Genomic DNA, 21,907 nt, shown 5'->3' on the forward strand with positions numbered 1-21,907 from the left:
GGATTTTAATAGAAGGACAAAAATAGGTGGCTACTGATTTGCCAGGAAGGAAACTCATTTCCAATTCTCAAATAAGTTGATATGAGAAAACAAAGTGGGCATTTGCTGGCTCAGAAACAGCCCCTGAGTGTGCTAAAAAGCTCCCAAAATCATTGTCAGAAATCTTTGTACAGCTTAAAGCCTCGATCAGTTCAGCACATGTCCTCACGTCTCCCTCCCCTCATCATTATGAAACAACCCACCCGTGTCCTTCCACTCCTCCCCTGCTTCTCCCACAAAGCATAGGTCCCCACAAATGCTGGCCTCACTAAGAGCAGAGCCCATGTCCATCCCTGCTGGCAACCCCAGCTCCTCTGCCCCAGCCACTCTCTCACACAAGGAGTTGGGCTCCACCACCACCAGGCTCCGACCACCCCAACAAGGACTCGACATTTGTTCTTGTTTTCTCCTGTCTTCCCTAATGGGTACAGCACTACTAAGCGAAGAGGAATGCAAAGAACAAGGGAGTTCAAAGCAATTGAGTCTACATTTACCGAGAATGTCTGGATCTTTGCCCGCCCAGAACCTGGAGCATTTACATAGTTTCAGAAAGTTTAACCCTTTTCCATTAAAGCTGGCAATGCTCTTTCCAGTGCGGGGCACAGCACTTCTCTTATCAAGAGCTTGAGCACACTGGAAGGCATCCTTCACATAGTCACCTCTAGGCAATCCCACTCCACCTTTCCCTTTTTTTTTTTCACTCTGCAGGACAGTGACCTACGGTCTCGAGTCCTCTGTTGTGAGATGCTCGGATAACTGTGATGCAGAGGACAGATCTCTTACAGTAACTCCTGAATGCTCGTCTGAAATTCTTGTTTACACAACATAGCCGAGCTGGGTTTGAAAGATCCTACTTGGGTTTTCTACGACAGATTTGTCTGGTGAAGTGTAAACACGCTTGTAACTGTATGCAAAATCAAGGAAAAATAAAAAATAAAAATTAAAAAAAACAGAGATTCTGAAATAATTATAACAGTGAACTTGTATTTTTTTTTCTAATGATTAACTCTGAGCAGACCATTGCTTCCGTTCAGGAATCATGTCAGTTGGTAGTTTGGTTCTGACTTTCACATCATAAAAAAAATATATCTTTAAATTTATCTTTAAAATTTACTCTACTCTAGGAGTAGTGAGGGCTCTGAAAACAGGCTGTGTTGCCTGGACCTAAGGCATTTGTGTGTACTACCTCTGAGCCTCACAGTGCAGCGCTCCATAGCTCGATCAGCAAACCTGAGCAGGAAGTCAGGAGCGATCGGACTGCCAATTACACACTGTCACTAATGGTTAGTGACAGCAGAAATGCTAAAATAAAAGCTGACTCTTCACCACTGCCTACTCTTTAGTAATCTTCCACCGCTTGAAAAAAGGCTGTAGGAGCGCGCTGCCGTGAGCACAACAGGAGGTGATGGGGCTGGATTTGTTTAACCTGCAGCTCAGCCCTAACTGTGGACTTTAAGAAAAATTACTGACACTGAGAGCTGGAGATCACAGAATCACGGAATTGTAGGGGTTTGGAAGGGACCTCTAGAGATCATCGGGTCCAACCGCCCTGCCCAAGCAGCTCCGTAGCCCAGGTTGCACAGGTACAGCGCACAGATGTGCGCGCTCAGAGCTTCGCCCCGCAGTCCCGCCCCGATGGAGCGGTTCGCCCGAGCAGGCCCTGTGTAAAGAGACCCACAGCACGAAGCGAAACAGTTTTGAAACGGTCTGTTTATCGCTCGTTTCATCAGACGGAGGTGAAGCGTGTAATTAAAGCGTGCAAGTCCATGAGACGTTTCGGTAGCGGCAGCAGTACGGGCGGCACGAACGCCTGACCGCAACGACAACCGTGAGTGAGCGGCTCTAAGAACCCATTGGAAGGCGACAGCCGGCAGAGCCGCGCCGCTCCGAGCGCTACGAAAGGCGAGCGGGGCCGCCCCGCGCCCGCAGCCCCGGCACGCCGCGGGGAGGAGCCCGCCGCTCGCAACGTGGGCCGGGCAGCCTCGGGGCCGCCCCTTCGCGGGGCTGGGTGGGGTGCAGGGGGTGGGCTGGGTGAAATAGAGGCGGGCGCGTGTCCGCGATAGACACCCGCCGCCAGGTACAGGCGGAGGCACTGCCGACGCCCGAGTGGATGCGCGGCCGGGCCGGGGCTCGTGGCGAGTGAGAGCCGAGCAGCCGCCGCCCAGCGCAGCGCAGCCGCCCGCGGGCACAGCCCAGCGCCGGGGCGGGCAGCCCGCCCGTGCCGCACCGCAGCGCCTTGCCCATGGCCACCCGGGTGCTGACCATGAGCGCCCGCCTGGCTCCCATGCCCGAGGAGCCGGTGTTCGCGCAGCTCAAGCCCGTGCTGGGGGCCAGGGAAGCGCCCGTCTTCCCCGGGGAGGAACTGAAGCAGCAGCAGCCGCCGCCGCCGCAGCAGCACTCGGGGGGCGGCGGAGGGGGAGGTGGTGCGGCCCTGCCGGGCGAGGAGATGGTGCAGGTAGGAGCGGGCGGGACGGGGTGGGGCCGCGGGGCCGGGCCGGGCCGGGGGCTCCCGGCGGCGGTGCCGAGTTTGGGCTCCGGCTGCCGTCCATTGCCCGGTGGCAGAATTAGAGCGGCCGCCTGTCCTCCTCCTCGCCCACGCGGAGAGTCATGTTCGGGGAGAGGGGGGGTGGGGTGGGGGCGGCGGGGACTTCCCGGGACTTTCTGTCCGTCCCGGAACGCCGCTCGGGATCGGCTGCGCAGCGGACAGCTGCCTGCCCGCCTGCCTGCGTGCCGTGCCCCGCGAGAGGAGCGGTCCCGGCTTCAAAGCGGTCCCACCGTAAGGCGGGGGGGGGGAAGGCAGAAAGCAGCCCGGCGTGTTAGGGCGCATCCAGATCAAAGCGGGGGGAGCGCGGCTCTGTTTGTTTGTGTTGTTTACCGGTGGGCTTTGAAGAAACGTCCTGAAAGCCACTTAAAGCAGGGAGAGGCTGTTTATCGGCCGCTTTCTCTTCTCGCCGGCTCTGGAATGAGCCCTGACGGGGCGAGGGGGAATGCGGCGTTTGCCCACTGGTGTTGCTCGGCACATGCCTGGCCGATGAGTGTGCGGGGTCAGGCGCTGCCGCCCACGGATTCCCCGGCAGCACTGCACCGGGGCAGCGATCCCCGTAATTACAGAGCGCCCGGGTCCGGAGCTGGGACGCGTTTGTCTGCTGTTGACCGCTCACGCTGCGCAGATTTGTAAAGTCTTAAAAAGAGTCCCGGAGACGCTTTGCGCAAAGGGTGTGCGCGGGCGTAGCCGCCCCGTCTTCCTTTAATTCGGCGTTATTTGTAACTTTACGCCTCGGAGTTGTGTGTCTAATCGAACGCCCTGCTTTCAAGCACGAAAATCCCTGGAAGTGCAGGAATCGGGAGCGTATAAACACTGTTTGAAGTGTTAGCTCAAACGGCCGTCTGGGGATGCGGCTTCCCGGAGTTCGCATTTCAAAGCGGAGCGGGTGAAACCGATCGGCAGCGACCTTGCTCGACAGCGAATTCCGAGGGCGAGATGTGTAGATTAGGCCAGGCCCGTCACTTCCCCGTGTGGGGCTGTCTCGTAGACGTGAGATGAAAGTTTGCGATGGGTCTCCGCAGAACTCTGCGTGAGCCGCACCCGCCTTCATTTTGTCTTCCAGTTCCCAATGGCGTTGGTCTCTCCCTCCATCGGAGGTAGCTCGCGGTTGTTGGCCGCAGAGCTCTGCTGTCTGTCTCGCAACTCTCTCGCGCTGTGCACGTGCCGCCCTGTTTCGCAGCCAGTCATGTGGGCTATCGCACGTTTTGTTTTTGCAGACTAGGTGTGAAATGGAGAAATACCTGGCACCTCAGCTTCCGCCCGTCCCAGTCATCTCTGAGCATAAGAAGTACAGAAGAGACAGTGCCTCAGTCGTAGACCAGTTCTTCACCGACAGCGAAGGCTTGCCTTACAGCATCAACATGAACGTCTTCCTCCCTGACATCAGCCACCTTAGAACCGGCCTGTACAAATCCCAGCGGCCCTGCGTCCCCCACATCAAGACCGAGCCTGTCACCATCTTCAGTCACCAGAGTGAAACCGCTGCCCCCGCCCCTGCCCCTACCCAGGCCCTCCCCGAGTTCACCAGCATTTTCAGCTCTCACCAGACCCCTGATGTGAACAACATTTTCATCAAGCAGGAGCTCCCGACCCCTGACGTCCACCTTTCTGTCACGCCCCAGCAGGGCCAGCTGTACCAACTGCTGAGCTCGCCGGACCTCGACATGCCCAGCGCGGCCCCTCAGGCGGCCGTCATGGACTCCCTTAGCAATGTCTCCATGCCGTCGGCCATGTCAGGCCTCAACACCCTCTCCCCAACTGTCCCACAGACTGCAATGAAACAGTTCCAGGGCATTCCCCCGTGCTCCTACACGATGCCAAACCAATTTCTTCAGCAGCAGCAGGCCACCTATTTTCCCCCTTCACCCCCCAGCTCAGAGCCTGGCAGTCCAGATAGACAAGCAGAGATGCTACAGAATTTAACCCCTCCTCCATCATATGCTGCCACTATAGCTTCCAAGCTGGCAATTCACAACCCCAATTTACCAGCAACTCTGCCAATAACTCCCCAGAACATACAGCCGGTCAGATACAACAGAAGAAGTAACCCAGATTTGGAGAAAAGACGCATCCACTACTGTGACTACCCTGGTAAGCAGCATGTTCCAGGCAGTCACAGCTCTGGGAATAAGGCAGTGTGAATAGTCAGAGACTAGGCGTAAGTTACTTTGTTTACTATACTTAGTACCGAATCATTTCTTGCTGAAGTGGAATTTCTCCAGCATCTTATTCTGTGTGGTGTGTACTTACATTCTTTAAATAGCACCTATCATTTTCTGCATGTCATTTTTACAGTCAAACTCCTGACCTTACTTTGCTGTGTTAGAAAAATTGTGCTTTGCCTTTTTCTAGACTAGATGGACTAGATGTCCACCTCTAATTAGAGTCTGTGTGGTGTCCAGCTCATGTCCTCGCTTCCCTAATGCCTGTGATGGAGCAGAAGCTCAGCTTGACGCTGTAAGACTCGCTTCATCTCCTGGCAGTTAAGGCCGTGGTTGAATTCCCTATTCATACCGAGGGAGGCACGTCTGCCTAGATAAAGCCTTTAAAGTTACCTTTGAAAATGGCACATGAGAGGATAGGCTCAGAGGGAGTTGATGTTGCCCTATAAGCAATATAGGGCAACATAATATAAGCCATTCCTTCCAGTAATCTGTGATCCCAGATATAGGATGCTCACACCACTCCAAACGCACTGAGAATGTCACAGCTTTTGGGTCTCTCTCCCTTGACAAATATAACTCACAGTGGTGTATCACCCTATCAGTGTGATTAATGCTTAAAATGGAGAAGTGAGGAAGTATCCTATGTGAGCTGGCTTTAGGAAATTAAAACTAATAATTTGTAGGTAGACTTAAAGATTTATGTAGCAGATGTTACATATGTAGATTTTAGCAACTACTGTTTTATACTATGTTAGAAGGTAGCAAGTCTCCCAGAAACATATATTTTTTCTCTTTTGTATGTAAAGCAATGTCTTCCTAGGAACTTTCTGTATTAAATTATGCTTCTAAATGGTTATGGTGCCAGAAGGTAGTAAACTTAAATGCTTCCAGATAGCACCTCAGCACTAAACAAGGAAGTTTAAAGCGTAATGTGGAGTGTTCCTGTTCCCCCTACTGAAACATTTCTCTTCCTTCTTATTTTATCTTGTTTTAGGCTGCACAAAAGTGTATACAAAGTCTTCTCACTTAAAAGCGCACCTGAGAACTCACACGGGTATGTACTTGCTCTCGCTGCCTTGTGCTCATTAATGGCTTATATACCTCTGAAAAGGCAGAAGTGTTTGATCCGCCATCTTCTCCCTGGTTTTGTAGGGTGGTATGGGATTGGGCTTAAGAAAAAATTCAGGTTTGGTCCGTGAGAAGAAAAGCTTTTTTTATTATTATTTTTTATTTATTGTGTTCATAATACAAAACTCAAAATTATTAAGAATAAAACCATGGAAATGCCGCTTTTCCAAAAGAAAAAAACTTCCTATGAATAATGAATTCAGCAGTGTAAACATTATGAATTTAAAGATATATCTACATTAATAGAATTCTTCTGTTTTGAGCCTTCTCTTTGACCTGTTAATTTAATCATAGACTTTTTTTCCTTCCAAAATGCCATGAAAATTCTCAAGTCATCTCCGTTTGCGTATCATTAAGTGCTGTTTATTTATTTATTTGTTTAGTTATTTTTAAGACAAACTGTTCTACAGGTTTTTTTTTTTTTTGCTGGTGAAAGACATTAGGATGGAGGAAACGAAAGTGAAAAGTGTTAGTGTGTAACTTTTGTTCTTCTACCTTGATCGAAGTCTGCGTGCGGATACAGACGCAGTTTAGTACGTGGGCCTGCACCGCGTCAGCCTCGGGTCAGAGCTTTGCTTATCCATGCACGCAGGAACTGAGCCTTCAAAGCCCAGCTGTTTGGATGCAGGACTTCATAGGGTCTGCTCTTAAGGGTGGACTTGTGTAGACAAAGGGCAGCAGGAGAGGAGGCAGGGGGAGGAATGCGGAGCTCACCAACAGCACGCTTGGAGCTGTTAGGACAGTTCTGGGATCTTAATACAAAACTAGCTGTGCTACAGTAAAAAGACAATTATTTATTTGCAAAGGGGAAAAAAGGAGGAGGAGGAGAAGGGGGCTACTACCTCTGTTTTTAAAACAGAATATGAGCTCAAACTCTTTTACCTGCGAACATCAGTTTAAAGCAAAAGAGAAGTCACACTGGAAGCAATTTGCTTATTGAAGCAGGCTGCCGGCACTAAGGTTGTGCTGTTCAAGTAATGAGTTTTCACCTAAGTTTAAACCAAAAGTCAAAACAAAATTTAACACTAGCTGTGATCCAGCAGAGTGCTTCGCTGTCTCTGTGGAAACAAGGCTGTGTTTTCAGCTATTTTGAATGGGTTGTTAGATTATCGTAAGGAACTGAGTACCTCCAGGCTACATGTTACTATGGAAATTTTGTTTTGATAAATGAAAGAGTTATCTGCACTCACAGTGAGAAAATAAGAAGGAAAAAGTTCTGAGCAACTCTACTGCTTTACTTTCACAATTGACTAAACAAGAACACTATTTTTGATACGTGTAGTCACTCATTACTGACTAGATTAATAAGAATATTTTTGTGAGACTATGAATCTGGATAATGTCAGAGAGTGTAATACTTTTGGTCTTTAATAACCTTTAAGTTGTGTCCATGAGATTTAGCCAGCAATTGAGACCCAGTTTTAAATGTCACTTGCTATTGTACAGTAAGTCGGAAGAAGATAAAAGGAAAGTTCTATTCCAAAAAAAAAAAAGAGCATTACTTAGACATTGTTGTGTTCTTTCCCTTTTTAAAATCAATTTGTTCTGTATTTTTTTGTACCTTGAGTGGTAATGACTTTAGTGTTTATGAAGTTAATGCTTGCGTGCACAGAAATATATACACTCCTAATGCACACTGCATAGGGTCACTAATGTTTATTGTTACCTTCACTTTTTTACCTATAGTTGTTTGACCTTAGCAATGTGGATTAATATGCAAAGGTCAGAGAAGCTGGTGTATTCACAGAAACAAGAATGTTGTTGGAGATAAAAATCTAGTGAATTTAAGCAAGCTTTGAATACAAAGGGTCTTCTGGGGAAGTGAATGAAGGGATAAACTGTCTGAAGCGTTAACTTGCAAGAATGCGAGTCCATATCCTGTTACCTGCATTATTTCAGAGTTTGGATTTGTTTAGCTCTCTTGAATATTCATTTAATACTTGAAGATTTCCAGTACAGATTGTAATCTCTTTCTTAAGATGAAACGTGTCTATTTACGAGCAGGATCTGTGACGTACGGATACCACATAAATCAATTAGCTGAAGGTTAACATGAATGGAAGCGACCTCGGGGAAACCGGTGGAGTTACACTGGGGGCCCGTGGAGCTCCCTCAGGAGTGTGGGGGGGATCTCTACCTTGCCTCTGAGGAGGCTTGGTGCTAAACTTCAGGGAGGTGTTTCTTTGTGTATACAATCTGCTTTGTGTGCACCCTGTCCCCTAGAACTATGCATTCATGCAGTGCTACTGAGCCTTGCTTTTAATTTATTATTTTTAAGACTCTTGTGAAGCTTTTACCTTCAAAGTCTGAAGTAATTGTCACGTAATCCATTTTAATAAAGTTGTGTGTGATATTCTTTCAAATCCCTTCAGGGATAGCAGACCTGTTCATCTGGCTAAACCCGTTCTTTAGTAATCATGGACCACTGAAGTTGTTTTCTCCTTATTCTTAGTTTCTTAACAATACCTTTCAAAATTGGCTGCAGTCTCTCTCTCATCCCAACCAGTCCCCGCCCTTCTCAGCAATCTGTCATCTTAAAATAAAAGAGCCTGCAGCAAAGTTTGTCTGCCATTAAAAGTCAGGACAGACCTTATGGTTTTCCTTTTGTATTGGAAAATCTCGGCCTTTTCAAAGTATTTATTTAGCAATCTTTCTCTTGTGAATGGCTTTCACCAGGTCTAATAGATGTTCTTTGAGAACAGACTCCAGGGAAATGTTATTTTTGATAGGTGGAATGTAGGCCATAGACTTTTTCTGAAATCAAATACGAACACGCACTCAGACTTTTCCATTGAAATAACACTAGGAAATGGGCAAGAGCAAAATGCCATTCTCTTCTCCTTACGTGTTCCTTACATATTTACCTTGCAGCAAGTCAGATAGCATAAGCTGGTACGTAATGGAATTACGCTGGACGCTGTATTCATGCTCCAATATTCACACAGAGAAACAAGGTTAATATATGTGTCCCAGCTGCTGGAGCAGGTATCCACTTTCCTTCCTCCAGATAATGCTTCGCTGTTTGTAAATGAGGGAGTAAGTTTTTGTTGTGGATAGAGTGGTAACACAGAAAGGAACATAAGCAAACGTTCAGTGGTGAGACACAACACTGTGTATCCATCTCTGCAGTTGTGGGGTGGATGTCCAGTCCATCTGAAAAGCTTCAACACTTCAGCATGGTATCTTAACTTGCTATTAGTTATTCCTGAGACGGGTGGGACGATATTCAGCATGCTGAAATACCTGTTGGAGCATCTGTCAGAACAGATTAGATTCTTTGTTTTTTTTTTTTACTTCTCGAAGCAGAGATTTTCTTTTAAAATGATTAAACCTGTTAGTCATGGAACAAGTTTCATAACTTGTATTGTGCAACTAGTGTATATAATAGGGGGTGTTATGCATTTATTGCAGGCTGTCCAACATGAAAACTACTTTAAGACACAGGCATAACAGTTCCGTGTCCAACTAGAAAAACGTGCCAGATGTCAGAGCAAAGCAGTTCATTGCGTATTGTAGATAAACCTCATAAGATTCCTCCTGTAACATATGAGTAGGTACGTATATATCAAGTGTTCCTACAGGACTTCTTTTTGTAAAGTTTAAGCCTGTTACGTTTCTTCATATATAAAGATTTGGGACCCTTGAAGTTGAGTCTCTTCGATATGCAGGCACCTGGAACACCCAACCTGTAATGCTCCAGCAGAGCTGCTGGCTCTAGGGTGCTTTTTCTATTATTTCTGTGAACAGCTGCACACTTGGGAATGGTTTTTTAGAGGAAAATCTGTCATTGTTTTGCACACATCAAGGCACTGAGGGCATTTTCCAGCTGCGTATTGGTTTTCCGTATACAGAGTCTTCGTACAGGCATGTTCTCTGATCACATGGTTGGTTTGCCATTAATAGTTTCTAACATTAACTGCGTAACTATTTCATCTCTATCTATAGATCTAGTTTGTATTTGGTGATGGGAAGTGGAAGCCGAGATAACTCAAGAGAAATGGCATTTCTCTAAATGAGATGCACTCAAAATACTTCCACCAGCCCTAGTTATTTCAAATGCTGCATGGGCATGGCACAGCTGCTAGCTTGCGCGGTTCCTCGAGGTGGTAAATGTTTTACTTCCAATTCAGATTTCTGCCTTAGTAGATCCAGATCTGGTCTGTGTATACCAGAACTAGAATGAGTTGCGTGCAGTAGACATTAGCAGTTGTTAGGACTCTGTGTTCCAAATTCAGTGTAGCTGTAGATGTATGTGTGTTACAGTGGTACCCTATAGAACTGCCTGGAAATGCATTCTTTAGGAGGGAGTACAAGTGACAGTGGCCACTACCAAAAAAAAAAAGCACCTTGCAGAAAGCACGTACTATTCCAGTCCTGAGCATTAGGTGAGGGATTTTGCTTGTGTTGTACAAGTGGGGAACTGGAGCTCCTCGAGACTGCTCATGGTAGCAGCTTTCTGTGTCTGTAGTGACACTTTATCCTGGAAAAAAAAAGCCTTTGGATTGTGAAAACAGCTATTAAGTACAGATTCTGTTTCTTTAACCTGTTGAGTGAGTCAGTTGCACTGATTATACTTTAAGGAGATGTCAGTAAATGCCATCATTGGGAGAGAGAATAAGGAAAAATGGAGGAGAGTTAAATAAAATTGTTGACAAAGTGCATTAAAGTGCAATATTGCTAGACACTGCTGGAGAATATGTTGGTATCTTTTATTTATGAATTCTGCTAAATCCATTAGTTGCCTGTGTGAGAAATTGAAGTACATTATTTTCCTGTGCAAACCACAGTTTAAGGGAAAATAATGCATTTTTCAAACACTTTGTGGATGATTGCAGACCTTCGGATTAATTGATTCAGCTCTTTATCTGTAGTCATAACCCAAACGAGACACGCTTGAATGTGTTGTGCTTTTCTGCACAGGCAAAGTCTTAGCAATATAATCCTAAATTCTAATTAAGTATTACTGGCTGTTCACGTCAGTGTCTGGCGCTCAATTTTTCGGATGCGGGAATTAAATTCGAAGGTGTCAGGTGAGGGATACTTGTTAGATTTGAGATACTTAAAAGCCTAACATTTTCTTTTTGATTAAAAGCCTAGAAAGTCCCTTTAAGCATGAAAGCTTTAAAAAAAAACAAAAAAAACCTGTTGTTTCTGTCAATTGCTCCCTGAGAGGATTAAACTTCAGTTCCAGGATATTTGATTCCTGATAAGGAAACTGTTGACCTAAGAGACCGGATTTAAATATAGTTCATTTTGAGACCGCCCTACATACACTAATATAGTCCAAGATTCACAGCAATTGCCGGCGATTAAAATTTTCCATTATTTGATTAGAGATTCCTTATTGTAATTAATTTCTGAGCTTGACTTGGACAGTTGACTCCCGGTTCCACCGAACGTGTTCTGAGTAGCGTTGTTTGTTGTTTGTTAGATGACCTGTACCTCCCACTGGTGAAAGATTAGAAACATGTAAGTAATGTCCTAGTTTAGTCTGAGTATCTTGGTAGCAGCATTCCCGTCCTGTCAGGCTGCATTATTTATATTCAGTGATCTCTAACAACTCTGATTAAGGCCATATTAAAACCTTTGATTTTTGGCAAGTGTACAGCGCTTCGCTTTGAATTAAAATAGCTTTAATGTATTGCTTTCAGTTTTTGTGTGTGCATACAGTAGATGGAAATCTGGAAGTCTACAGCAGGTTTAATGAATTCCACTTTAAGAGCACCTCTTATCTGGCTACACAAGAGCCAGTGTTATTGGTGTGAGAGCTAAGGAACCGTTCTTGCACCACAGGTGTCGATGGGGAAATGTGTTCTTCAGCAGAGCACAGAACTTGTAGATGCGGCCTTGTGCCCCACATGGCATGGATTTCTTATAAACCTACTTACAAAAATTCCTTTCCTCTGTTTGCATATCTCCTTGTGGAGAGACCACCTCTGTTAAGACAGAATGTTATGCCAGAAAGAAAATAAACCATTTCACAGGCCAGTCAAGATTCCCCAGTAATCCTTGAACTGCGTAAGACAACACTTAGGAAAATAAGAGCGCTTCAGACGTTGCTGTGAGCTCTCACAAGATAATGCCTTTGCTTGGCTGTAGTCAGAAAATGAATGATGTGTAATTTTTTTTTTTTGCTTTACCACATTCCTGTATTTTTTTCTTCTTCATGCTTCTGTTAGAAAGAGATCTACTCCTGCTTGATTTATCAGTGATGGGATGTACTGAGCGAAACAACTGTGCTACAGAACTCCTTAAAATCCTGTCTGTTGTTAAATAGTGCTCACCCAAGAGCCCTTGCTGCACTAGGCACAGACTTCTATCGCCTTTCTAAATGGGCAGCATGTGTTACGCATTCGTATCACTGGGAGACCGCTTGTTTCAAGGACTATATTTCATCACTCAAAAAATAAGCTGGATTTCCTTCAGCATCTTCGTGTGTTTTCAGCCCTGTAATCCCCCTCTGACTTGGACAACACAGAGAATTTCAATGCACTAAAGAGCTTTTAAGCAGCGGACGGATTTTTTTTATTTTGAAATTTCAGCTTACTGTTCTTTCTCTGAATCAAAAACTGCCTTAAAAAAAAAAAAAGATAAAAGATAAAAACCCAAATAAAAGGCTGTTTTTAACAGTAACACCAATGCTTAGTCGATGATAGAATGGGGATATAACTTTGAGGGCTAGAAACTTCCTTTGGTCGAGAGCAAAAGGATACCCAAGCAACTGCTTTCAATTCCAGTTAGCCAGGGAGAGGCAGGAGTTTAAAAGAGTCAGGTTATAACCTGAAGTAAAGCTATGTCAAGCAAACTAAAACTGAGGGGAAGCATTTCATTTCTGAGTTTTGCTAAGACTTAGTTTCTGTAAGACTGCAGTATGTCAGGGATCTAAGACAACTGATTCTAGTGTGAAAAATGTGAAAGCAGACGTGTCAGAAAGCTTTGTAATGATCTCTTTTAAAATAGGACACAACACAGGTTATCACTGGTACAGTCACTGTGGTGCAAAACCTTTTTTCCTTTCTCCTTGATATCACACCTAGTTGAACAGTTTTTAAGGCCAGCCGCTTGCCACCAGGGAAGCAGTTCCAGAGGAGCAGTGTTGTGTTCTCCTGCTGGTTCTGTATCGCCCCAGAAGCCGGGCCAGCTATGTTTGGGCTAGGATTACCTGTTGTCTGGGCTTTCTGGGGTTGGCATTCTCCTACTGTCAGACGTGTCCATCTTCTGGCTCCTGAAGAGGCAGATGCCAGACAGTGATATGGCACAGAGAGAGCCAAAACGTGTTGTCTTTGTCAGTGACTCATGAATGCAATGTATGCCTCTCCACAGAACTTCAAAGGGGTCCTTTCCCCACCCCCTACTCCAACATCAGGTGAAAACACTTCCCAGCAGAACAAGAATGGAGTGTTTCATCTTCTGGCCAACTCTAGTGCTTGCATTGATTTTTGTCTTCTCCTTTGTGTCCTGCAGTAGCTTTGAAATGTGGGACCTTGGGTGGAATTGTCCCTTTTTTAAGTCACTTGAGTCATTATGCCTGATCTGTCAGACATGGAGGCTTCTGGCATTCCCACATATTTCCATTTGAAGGCCTTTTCATGCATAGTTGCAAATGCTTAAGTGAGTCTCCAGCACTCTTTAAGTAGCTGACTAGGTTTGAAAACCTGACCCTTACTGTATACAACTTCATTTTTAAAGGCCATTCCGGTAGTTTACAGAAATAAAGTTACACAGCTTTTTCTTTGTTGGAGTAAGGAATTTATTCTTGTTAATGGAGAAATTTGGCCGCTAGCAGAGGTTTTGAGTGATTCTTTTTCCCAAACAGCATTTTAAATACAAGTATTTTCTCAGGATGTAGGGAGACCTGATAACTGCCTTTCAGTATCTAAAAGAGGACCGTAACAAAGCAAGGGACAAACAGGGTCTGCTGCAATAGGGCAAGGGGAAATTGTTTGAAATTAAAGAATGGAGATCCAGACTGTGTATAACAAGTTATTTACATTAAGGTGAAGTGAAGCACTGGAACAGGTTACTCAGAGAGGTGGTGGATGACCTGTCCATGGAGACATTCAGGGTCAGACTGGATGGGACTCTCATCTAGCTGTAGGTGGCCTTGTTTGCTGCAAGGGTTCCAGGTGGCCTTTAAAGGTCCTTTTCGACTCCAATTACTCTGTGATTCTTGAACAAGGACTGTATGATGAAGGATGTCCTCTGAGTGACCATCACCCACCCCATGGGAGGCACCGTACCTTACCCACATAAGCATGGCAGTGACAGTCACTGCCAGCAGATGGAATTAATGCTAGAGAAACACTTGGTGTGTTTTTGAACTCCTGAATAGCCTGTAGATAAATTGAAAGCAGAGTCAGCATTGGCTCTGTGCTCCAGATAGTTTTCATGAGATACTGACAAGGATCCCAAACCTTGGGATCTACGTTGGTATAGTTTAGCTGTTGAAGTGGCTGGTAAGGTCACCATGTTATATTCAGGTATCCATACATCTTTTTGACATCTTCGCAATCTTAGAACATTATAATTTATCATAACTTTTTGGGGGGGAGAGGGCAGACAAACACGTTGCAAGAAAAACAGTCTCCTTTCAGGTTAAACTCCCTTATCTCTTGTTAGGTACATTCTGTAAAAGGGCTTCCAAACTAAACATCAGTGATTAACATTTCAGTGCTCAAGTACAAGCCTGTTTCTCATGCTCTACAAATTTATTTTTAAAACTGGAGAATGGATACATATTAGCAGTTCAAGAACTTAAAATATATTTTGTGATGCATAAGCCTAGCAAAATATTTTAAATGAGTGATACTGGAAGGAGGTTATGCAAAAATCCAATTAAACTTATGAAATCCCTATCCTGTTGAAGTATAATTTAAAGGAAAGCAGTTCTGTTTCCCAGAAGTGCTGTGTATAATATTTCTGGCTTGGGAAGAAAGGGTTGGAGTGTGCTATTTGGCTAGAAATCGGTACCAGCTTCCTCCATGGTGTTTTAGTTGAACAGTGTTGACATTCTAACAAATCCCGTGGAAGCTCCCCTGAAGTGGAGGAGTTAGCTGTTTTCTTGCTTTTACAGTGAAATATCTGTTTGATACAGTGATCGTGTTCCAGTAACTGAGCTATACTGCATTTGTATTTGATGACCAATGGCATTCTTGGTTTAACACCCTATAGAAGTTCTAAATTGCTGGAGGAAAACCAAGTATTTCTAAAACTTTACAGCTACTGTATTTCACACAATCATGAACGTAAACAAATCTTACATTGCTACATAGCCAATGAAAATAGTGCATAAAGGCTTCAGTGTCCCTTGTTGTGTATACTTATGTTGTTGTTTTTAAAATTCTCAAACCTAGATTTCTCAGAGCTTTAAAGTTAGCACAGGATCACTTCAGAAAATATGTAACATGAGGCTTTTTTTTCCTCTTGCCACAGGAACTTAAAGCAAATTCTTACTTCTGCTCAATGACAAAAAGCGTGTGTAGAGATGGATAGAGAGAATACTAGCAGCTAGTTGTTCTTCTGCTTTCTTTAATGGAGCGAAAATAACCTCCACCTTCTTTTTCTTGCCCCCCCCCTTCCTCCTTGCCCAAAAGGAAAACATTTGAAATTGATTCAGTTCTTAAATAGAACTTTCCAACGGAAACTAGCATTACAAACGTAGATATTCAGTATTTTACCCCTAGGATTTATTCAAAATAATCCGGGCCTCTATATTGGCGCTAAAAATAAATTTTCCAGTTCTCTCTGTTAGCCAAAGCAGGGGTTAAAAGCGGCGTTCTGGCTTTAATTTCCAGTACATAAAAGTAACACTGTTATAACAATCTCTGTAAGGCAGCCCTCTGTTCCCCTGGGTGCATCCCAGAGCATTGTTCAGTTCAGCTCAGGTCTGCAGCAGTCGGCCAGGAAGGAAAAGCAAGGCTTCTCTGTGCTGGTGCTGCACTGCATGACACTGAGTTGCCAGTGGCCCTTCTGTGACTGCAGCAGCTTGCTAGATGAGGTGCCCACTGCAGTGGGGCAAGCTGTGCAGTTTTCTAGATACAAATTTATCACTGACTTTGAACCTGTTGTCCCCAGAAAGCCACATGGTTCACTGCTGTCCTGATTTCTGGCAGTTTACATGCCAGGAGTCTTCACTCAGTGTGTTGCCACAGATGAAAAGCAAGATACAATGGGAGGACAGCAGTTTTCTATTTGGTCTTAGGGTCAGGTGCTACATACTTGGACAATTTTGAGGCTGTTTTTTTCAGTAATAACATAGCGCAGCAGTCATTGAGTCTCTCCATACCTTTTATCACCTCTACACCAAGTGTATGAAGCATGCTTTTAGTCTGCTGGTCCCTATTTCAGTGTTTCATTCCAGGTAGTGCAGGTCTCCTGTTCAATAAGTGTTATTTCCCTACCATCTTTACCATTTCTCAGATACCCAATGTATTTCTGTAAATTGATAAACTAAGACAGGAATAAACGGAGAGCTGTCTAAGTCTCTGCACTGACTCCAGGCAGTTAGGGTGGGGGAATGACGGGATGGGTTTTATAACAGTTTGAAGTGAAAGTTTTTAAAGATCGGTCAGAAGCTTTTAGTAGTGTCATCTTACTGAGACCACTGTGGATTTAGGTTAAAAAAATAATTCTAAACCAGATGGAAACTTTTGATTAGATGAGCTTAAAGCCAATGTGGAGGAAGAGAGGAAAAAAGAGAAAAGGGGACTGTTCTTGAGTTAAGGTGCTTCAAATGTAAGAGTAAGGCTTTTGTGCCACAAAACATTCTGTGAAGGTCTCTGTAATGTTATGCTTCTGGAACAGCAGTGCAGTCTTTTACAGACCTCCACGTGAGTTAAAGCAAGACGCAGTTTAAATACATGAAGGATGACATACATACTACAAAGGACCCTGCACTGAATAGGGACCTTCGCTGTCATTCTGTCATGAAGACTGAGCGTGTTATCTCAGCTGACTTCTCTGATGTTAGAAAAGCTTTATGTACAAAGTTTGAATGAGACCTGTATTTTAACCCATAGCTTATATTACATGGAACAAAAAAAAATACATAAATCCTGTTTTGTAGGTCGTTTGTTAGTCAATACTAGGACGAGTAAATTCAGCTGTGACAAAAATTTGCAAGGAACTGTGGTCTGATTGACCATGTATCAAATGAGTTTGAACTCTGAGAGGTGAATCTGTTGTTTTCTGAAGGTTTGGTACTTATTCCACTGCAATTTCAATAAATCCTTTGCTGTTTTGGCAAAGAGGTGGTAGCTTGTTAGGCTGGTCAGTTTTTCTTGCGGAAGTCTCATTCTAGTTGTGAACATGCTGCTGGTATGAAGGCACTTCCCCGTGGTGAGCAGAGAGCTGACTCAACTTTCAGCAGTAGATGGAAAGTTACTGCTTAGTTGAGAAGAAGCAGTAGAAACTCACAGACAAAACACGTTTCACAATTTCATTTGAATTACAGTTTAGAGTCTCTGAAGAGATGTTTTGTAGTTTCTCAAATGGTGTTCTTTGCAGAACAAACAGATGGCAGGATGCTGTCTTCTGTCTCTTTTCCACTTGCTAATGTGATGGTAAACCAGAGAACAAGTCGCTCCATAGAGCTGTAGGATTGAGACTGTAAGGGAAAAGATGGAGAAGGAGAAGGTCTTTAAGCCACGGTGGAAAGAATTTTCTTGAAAGCTCTTCATCTGTTTCTGGTCCAGTTTGCTCCTGAGTGCTCAGATAAACTCAGTTTTCTTTCTCTCTTTGCCAGAGTCAAATTGATTTAAAGGATATAGATAGCAATTGACTATGCCAACTGAAAGGTGTTTTTGTCAACCAGCGTCAACCAATATCCTATAAATAGGTAATCTTAGCTTCTTTATTTATACGAAGCTTGCTTGTGTGGTGACATCATGTCCATACCGGCTCCTGAGCAGGTGTATGTCCAACATGTAAAGTTCTCTTCACACAGAAGTCATCTTGACTTTGTGGCTTCACGCTTCTCCCATTTCAACAAACAAATCCATAAATTACAGACGTGCTTCAGAGACCCCATTTATAGTTGTAAAATGAATGAATGCAAGTATTTTGGGTGCTTGAGCTAGCATATTCAGGACTAGCAGGATACTTCATACTATTCAGTTCCTGTATCATAGCAAGTTTTCAAAGATGCCACGCTCCCTTTGCATCAGTACAACCTGATGGAAACAGCAAACACTTGCCACCCCTGAAATGCAATTACTTCAGCACCCGATGGTCGACATTTAATTCTGAAAACAAGGACTTCGGTCTTTTAGATGCTTTCTTCTATATATAGCTTGCTGAAAGCAGAATACCACAAGATTTTATTGCTTCTGACGTTTTAGAAAATATTATCCCAGTTGTATTTGTAATACACTGCACCTTTGTTCATGCTTCAGAAGACCTTGAACTGATCTATAAGCTACAAAGAATCTTTATAGGAATCTTTCTTCCCATTTCAGGCTTCTCTTAAAAAAGCTGGGTCTAACTTAATTTATCCTTTTTTAAAAGGTGCAAGCATAAGTTACAAACTGGGCCAGGTTGTCATGTGAGACTGCCTTCCTCTCTCTGCTCCCTTTCACACTGAGATGAATGTGAGGGAGCATATTTCAGTCTCATGCAGGGTTTTTTTTTGTAACCTCTGTTCATTTCTCTATCGTAACTGTCTCTAATTTGTATAAGTAACCAGCGTATGTTGGAAAGTTTAAGTGATGCCATTTTACCTGGGTATTAATTTGCAGATTTTCTGAGCAAAAGGCTCAGAACAAACAAAGGGGGTGTTCATTTGAGGCCTGCAGATCGTAACCTGTGAATCATTAGCAAACGTCAGATATTTTTCTGTTGTCATTTCCTTTAAACTGAACAGCGGTGTCACCCGTTGCAGCCTCACTTCACCGGCTCTCTTCAGAAGATCCAGAGCTGATGTTTCTCTTCCTTCTGTGTGATTTCAGGTGAAAAACCGTACAAGTGCACGTGGGAGGGCTGTGACTGGCGATTTGCGCGCTCGGACGAATTAACGCGCCATTACAGGAAGCACACGGGGGCTAAACCCTTCCAGTGCGCCGTGTGCAACCGCAGCTTCTCTCGCTCCGATCACCTGGCTCTCCACATGAAGAGACATCAGAACTGAAAGCCAGACTTGTTGCCGAGGCTGTTCTGTATCTATGCAATTTCCTAATGACTCTCAACCTACAACTAAAATTAGTTTTAATTTTTGAGGGTGGATTCTCCGTTTAAAAAGGAATCTCGAAACTGGAAAATGTATATTTTGTATATTTATGCAGAAAAAGGGAAGACACTGTATCACAGTACCAGAGTGTTCGAGTCATTTGTTTGCTCACACGGTGTATATGGCTTTAGTCAGCAGGTTTCATCTCTTTACAAGTATTATGTCTTGACACATGGCAGCGTTACACACACTTTTTTTTTCTCTCTAGGTGTTTTGACCAAAGCACTGTCATTATTGTGACAATGTTTAGTAAACAAATTAATGAGAGACTGCAGTTGAACGGACACAGTGGAAAAGCCATGCATTGTAATCTGTCAGGGTTTTACTGGACTTGTTTAGTACTTGTGCTTTTTTAAAAATGGTAAGTCATTCTGCGGAGATAAAATAAGTAGAAAAATTCATAAACAGCCATAGAACAAACATTTTGTTCTGTATGTTGCATGTTTGCTACGACAAAGATTTTGTAAATACGCAAATCAGCTTTTTAGGGTTAAAACAAAAGTTTTCTAAGAATTATCTGAAAAATAAAAAAAAAACCACAGTTGTTTTACATTTGTTAGCACGGCACATTTACACAAAAAGTTACTTAAATACCTCTCAAAACAGTACCAACTCAGCTTCATTTCTCTTAAGAGAAAGGAGCAGGACATTCAGATGTTTTGTACCTGTTAACTCAGATGGTGTGCACTGAATATTCAAAGCAGGATTTTGTTTTCAAATTGCTTAAAAGGGTAAAACATTTAAAGTGAACTGGAAAGTAAATGTTGGAAGCTTAAATGGGGGGGGATAGTTACAGTATACAGAATGTTAAACCTCTTACAATAAGCTAAACTTAGTATCACTTTAAAAAGAAGGATTTAGGCTGCAATTTTCATATACGGACATGCTAAGCTGGTTCAGTGCCAGCATGATCTGTTTTCATGTGGATATTGCATGTAATTTACTGGAAGGTAAAGGATACTGTAATTTTATTCAAAATTACAGTGCAGTTTAGTTAATCCACTGTTCAAATGGATACACACACGGGAAAATTAACTGCTGACAAAGGTAGCTGAAACTCCACTGAAGTCAGTGAAGTGGTGCCCTTTTATGCTAACCATGACTTTGATCCACAGTGTTCAGCCTTGAAATATTAAGCGAAGGGCCAAAGATGAGGTTAGACCGTGCAGGATTTGGCCAGGCAACAGGAGAAAACGAAGCAAACCAAGTAAAAGTGTCTGGAGTTCGCAAGCCGTAACATTAAGCTGTCAACCAAAGGGTAGAATAAACAATCAAAATACCAAAAAAGGGTCTCGCAGGAAAACCTAGCGTTGTTAAAACTGTTGTTTGTCTTTATTTATTTGTGGTATATGATAGACTTTTTTTTTAAGACAATTTTACATATACTTGATAAATTATAGTTTTGTTTGTTATAGGTAGAAATGTTGCTCTTAATGTAAATAGTTGACAAATGATGTAAATAATTTTGTAAGGCTTCAAATGTTTATACGTGGAAACACATGCATAAATTGGTTGCTGTTTTGCTTCTTTTGCCTCCCCCCTACCTTATTTTTGTATTGTGGTATTTCCTATGCAAATGTTGGAGCAAACAGCTGTATAGTTGTAGAATGTTTTGAGAGAGAATGAAATGGTTTATATATAAAAGACTTTTTTTTTTTTGCAAAATAAAACAAAGTGCCTGATGTGCGTGTGCATGTGTGCTCTGTGTAGCTCTGAACAGTTTAAGTTCTGTGTGAACATGCATGATGAGCTGGAAATCATAGCAATGTTAAGCTGGGAGTATCTGTTCTTCATTGTAGGGATTGTCTCTTTGGAAAGTATTTCTAAAGAGAAGTACACCCTTCTGCGTTTGGCCCTCTTTAAAGTAATGAGTGTGAAATGATGATTATGACTTCAGGGTGCTTCGCTGCTGCTAGAACTTTAACGGAAGTGTGCAGGAGCCTGAAAATAATTCTGGTAGTCCATCCACAGACGTGTAGTTGGAAAGGAAAAATACTCATGGCGTGCATACAAGAAGTATAGGAGTCCTCTCCTACTTTCCAAATGGGTAAAAGCTGTTTACACCCATCTAGTGTTGCCCAAAAGTGCTTTCTGCCCCTTTCGTTGTCCTAGAAAAACAGAGGGCCCCAAAGAAGTCTTACACAATGTCCTGCCCGACAAACCACATCTCCTAGTATGTTTTATTGGAAGACAGAAGTACCATTTGATTTAGAAACTCAAGTAGATGTGTACAGATCTGGGGTTACGGTTGTCTTCCAGTCCTTTCTGTCAAGCTTAAAATGGGTAGACTGAACTTTTCAAAAGAAATCAATCTTAAAACCAATGAAAATTTCAATTTAAATTTCGTTTATTATTCCAAATTGTTAAATGAACTCAAAATCCAATTTTCAAATTCTTTTAAGACTGTGGCTCCTAAATCCTTCCTTGTATGTCCCAGTTCTTATAATCTGACTTGGATTTTTAATTTATTTTTCTCTCATAATTTCCCTTCCCCATTTCACATAAAGCAGGTTCCACACACCAACTAATTCCTCCTTTTTGAAAATGCCTAGGATAGGCATCAATAAAGTCAATGAAATCCCAGTTAATTACCGAGATAATCTGCCTGTGTCTAACCTAACTCTGAACAACCACAAATGCTAAGGCAAGGTTGTGGAGAACATGGAATGTAATTCCCAGCAGTGTTACTGCCGCATTACCCTTTTTTGATCCAGCAATTAGAAGAAGTGCTGCATTTCTTTGGAGTTTTCCTGCTAGGAGGGGAAGTTGGCACTGCGTTCAGTAATCACTCATGTGCTGTCACGGTAA

General features: G+C 43.3%; 1 protein-coding gene across 1 annotated transcript; it reads left to right on the forward strand.

Annotated features, from left to right (window-relative positions):
* Positions 1-2,174: 2,174 nt before the first annotated feature.
* Positions 2,175-20,786, forward strand: KLF5 (KLF transcription factor 5). Its single transcript, XM_065744041.1, has 4 exons — positions 2,175-2,494; positions 3,802-4,675; positions 5,744-5,803; positions 18,822-20,786. Exons 1-4 carry the CDS (start codon positions 2,282-2,284, stop codon positions 18,998-19,000), a joined length of 1,326 nt encoding a protein of 441 aa, XP_065600113.1. The 5' UTR covers positions 2,175-2,281; the 3' UTR covers positions 19,001-20,786.
* Positions 20,787-21,907: the final 1,121 nt, after the last annotated feature.

This window comes from Cyrtonyx montezumae, unplaced genomic scaffold (genome assembly GCF_038088225.1).
Source record: "Cyrtonyx montezumae isolate F1298 unplaced genomic scaffold, pur_monq_1.0 scaffold_3, whole genome shotgun sequence".
NCBI lineage: Eukaryota > Metazoa > Chordata > Aves > Galliformes > Odontophoridae > Cyrtonyx > Cyrtonyx montezumae.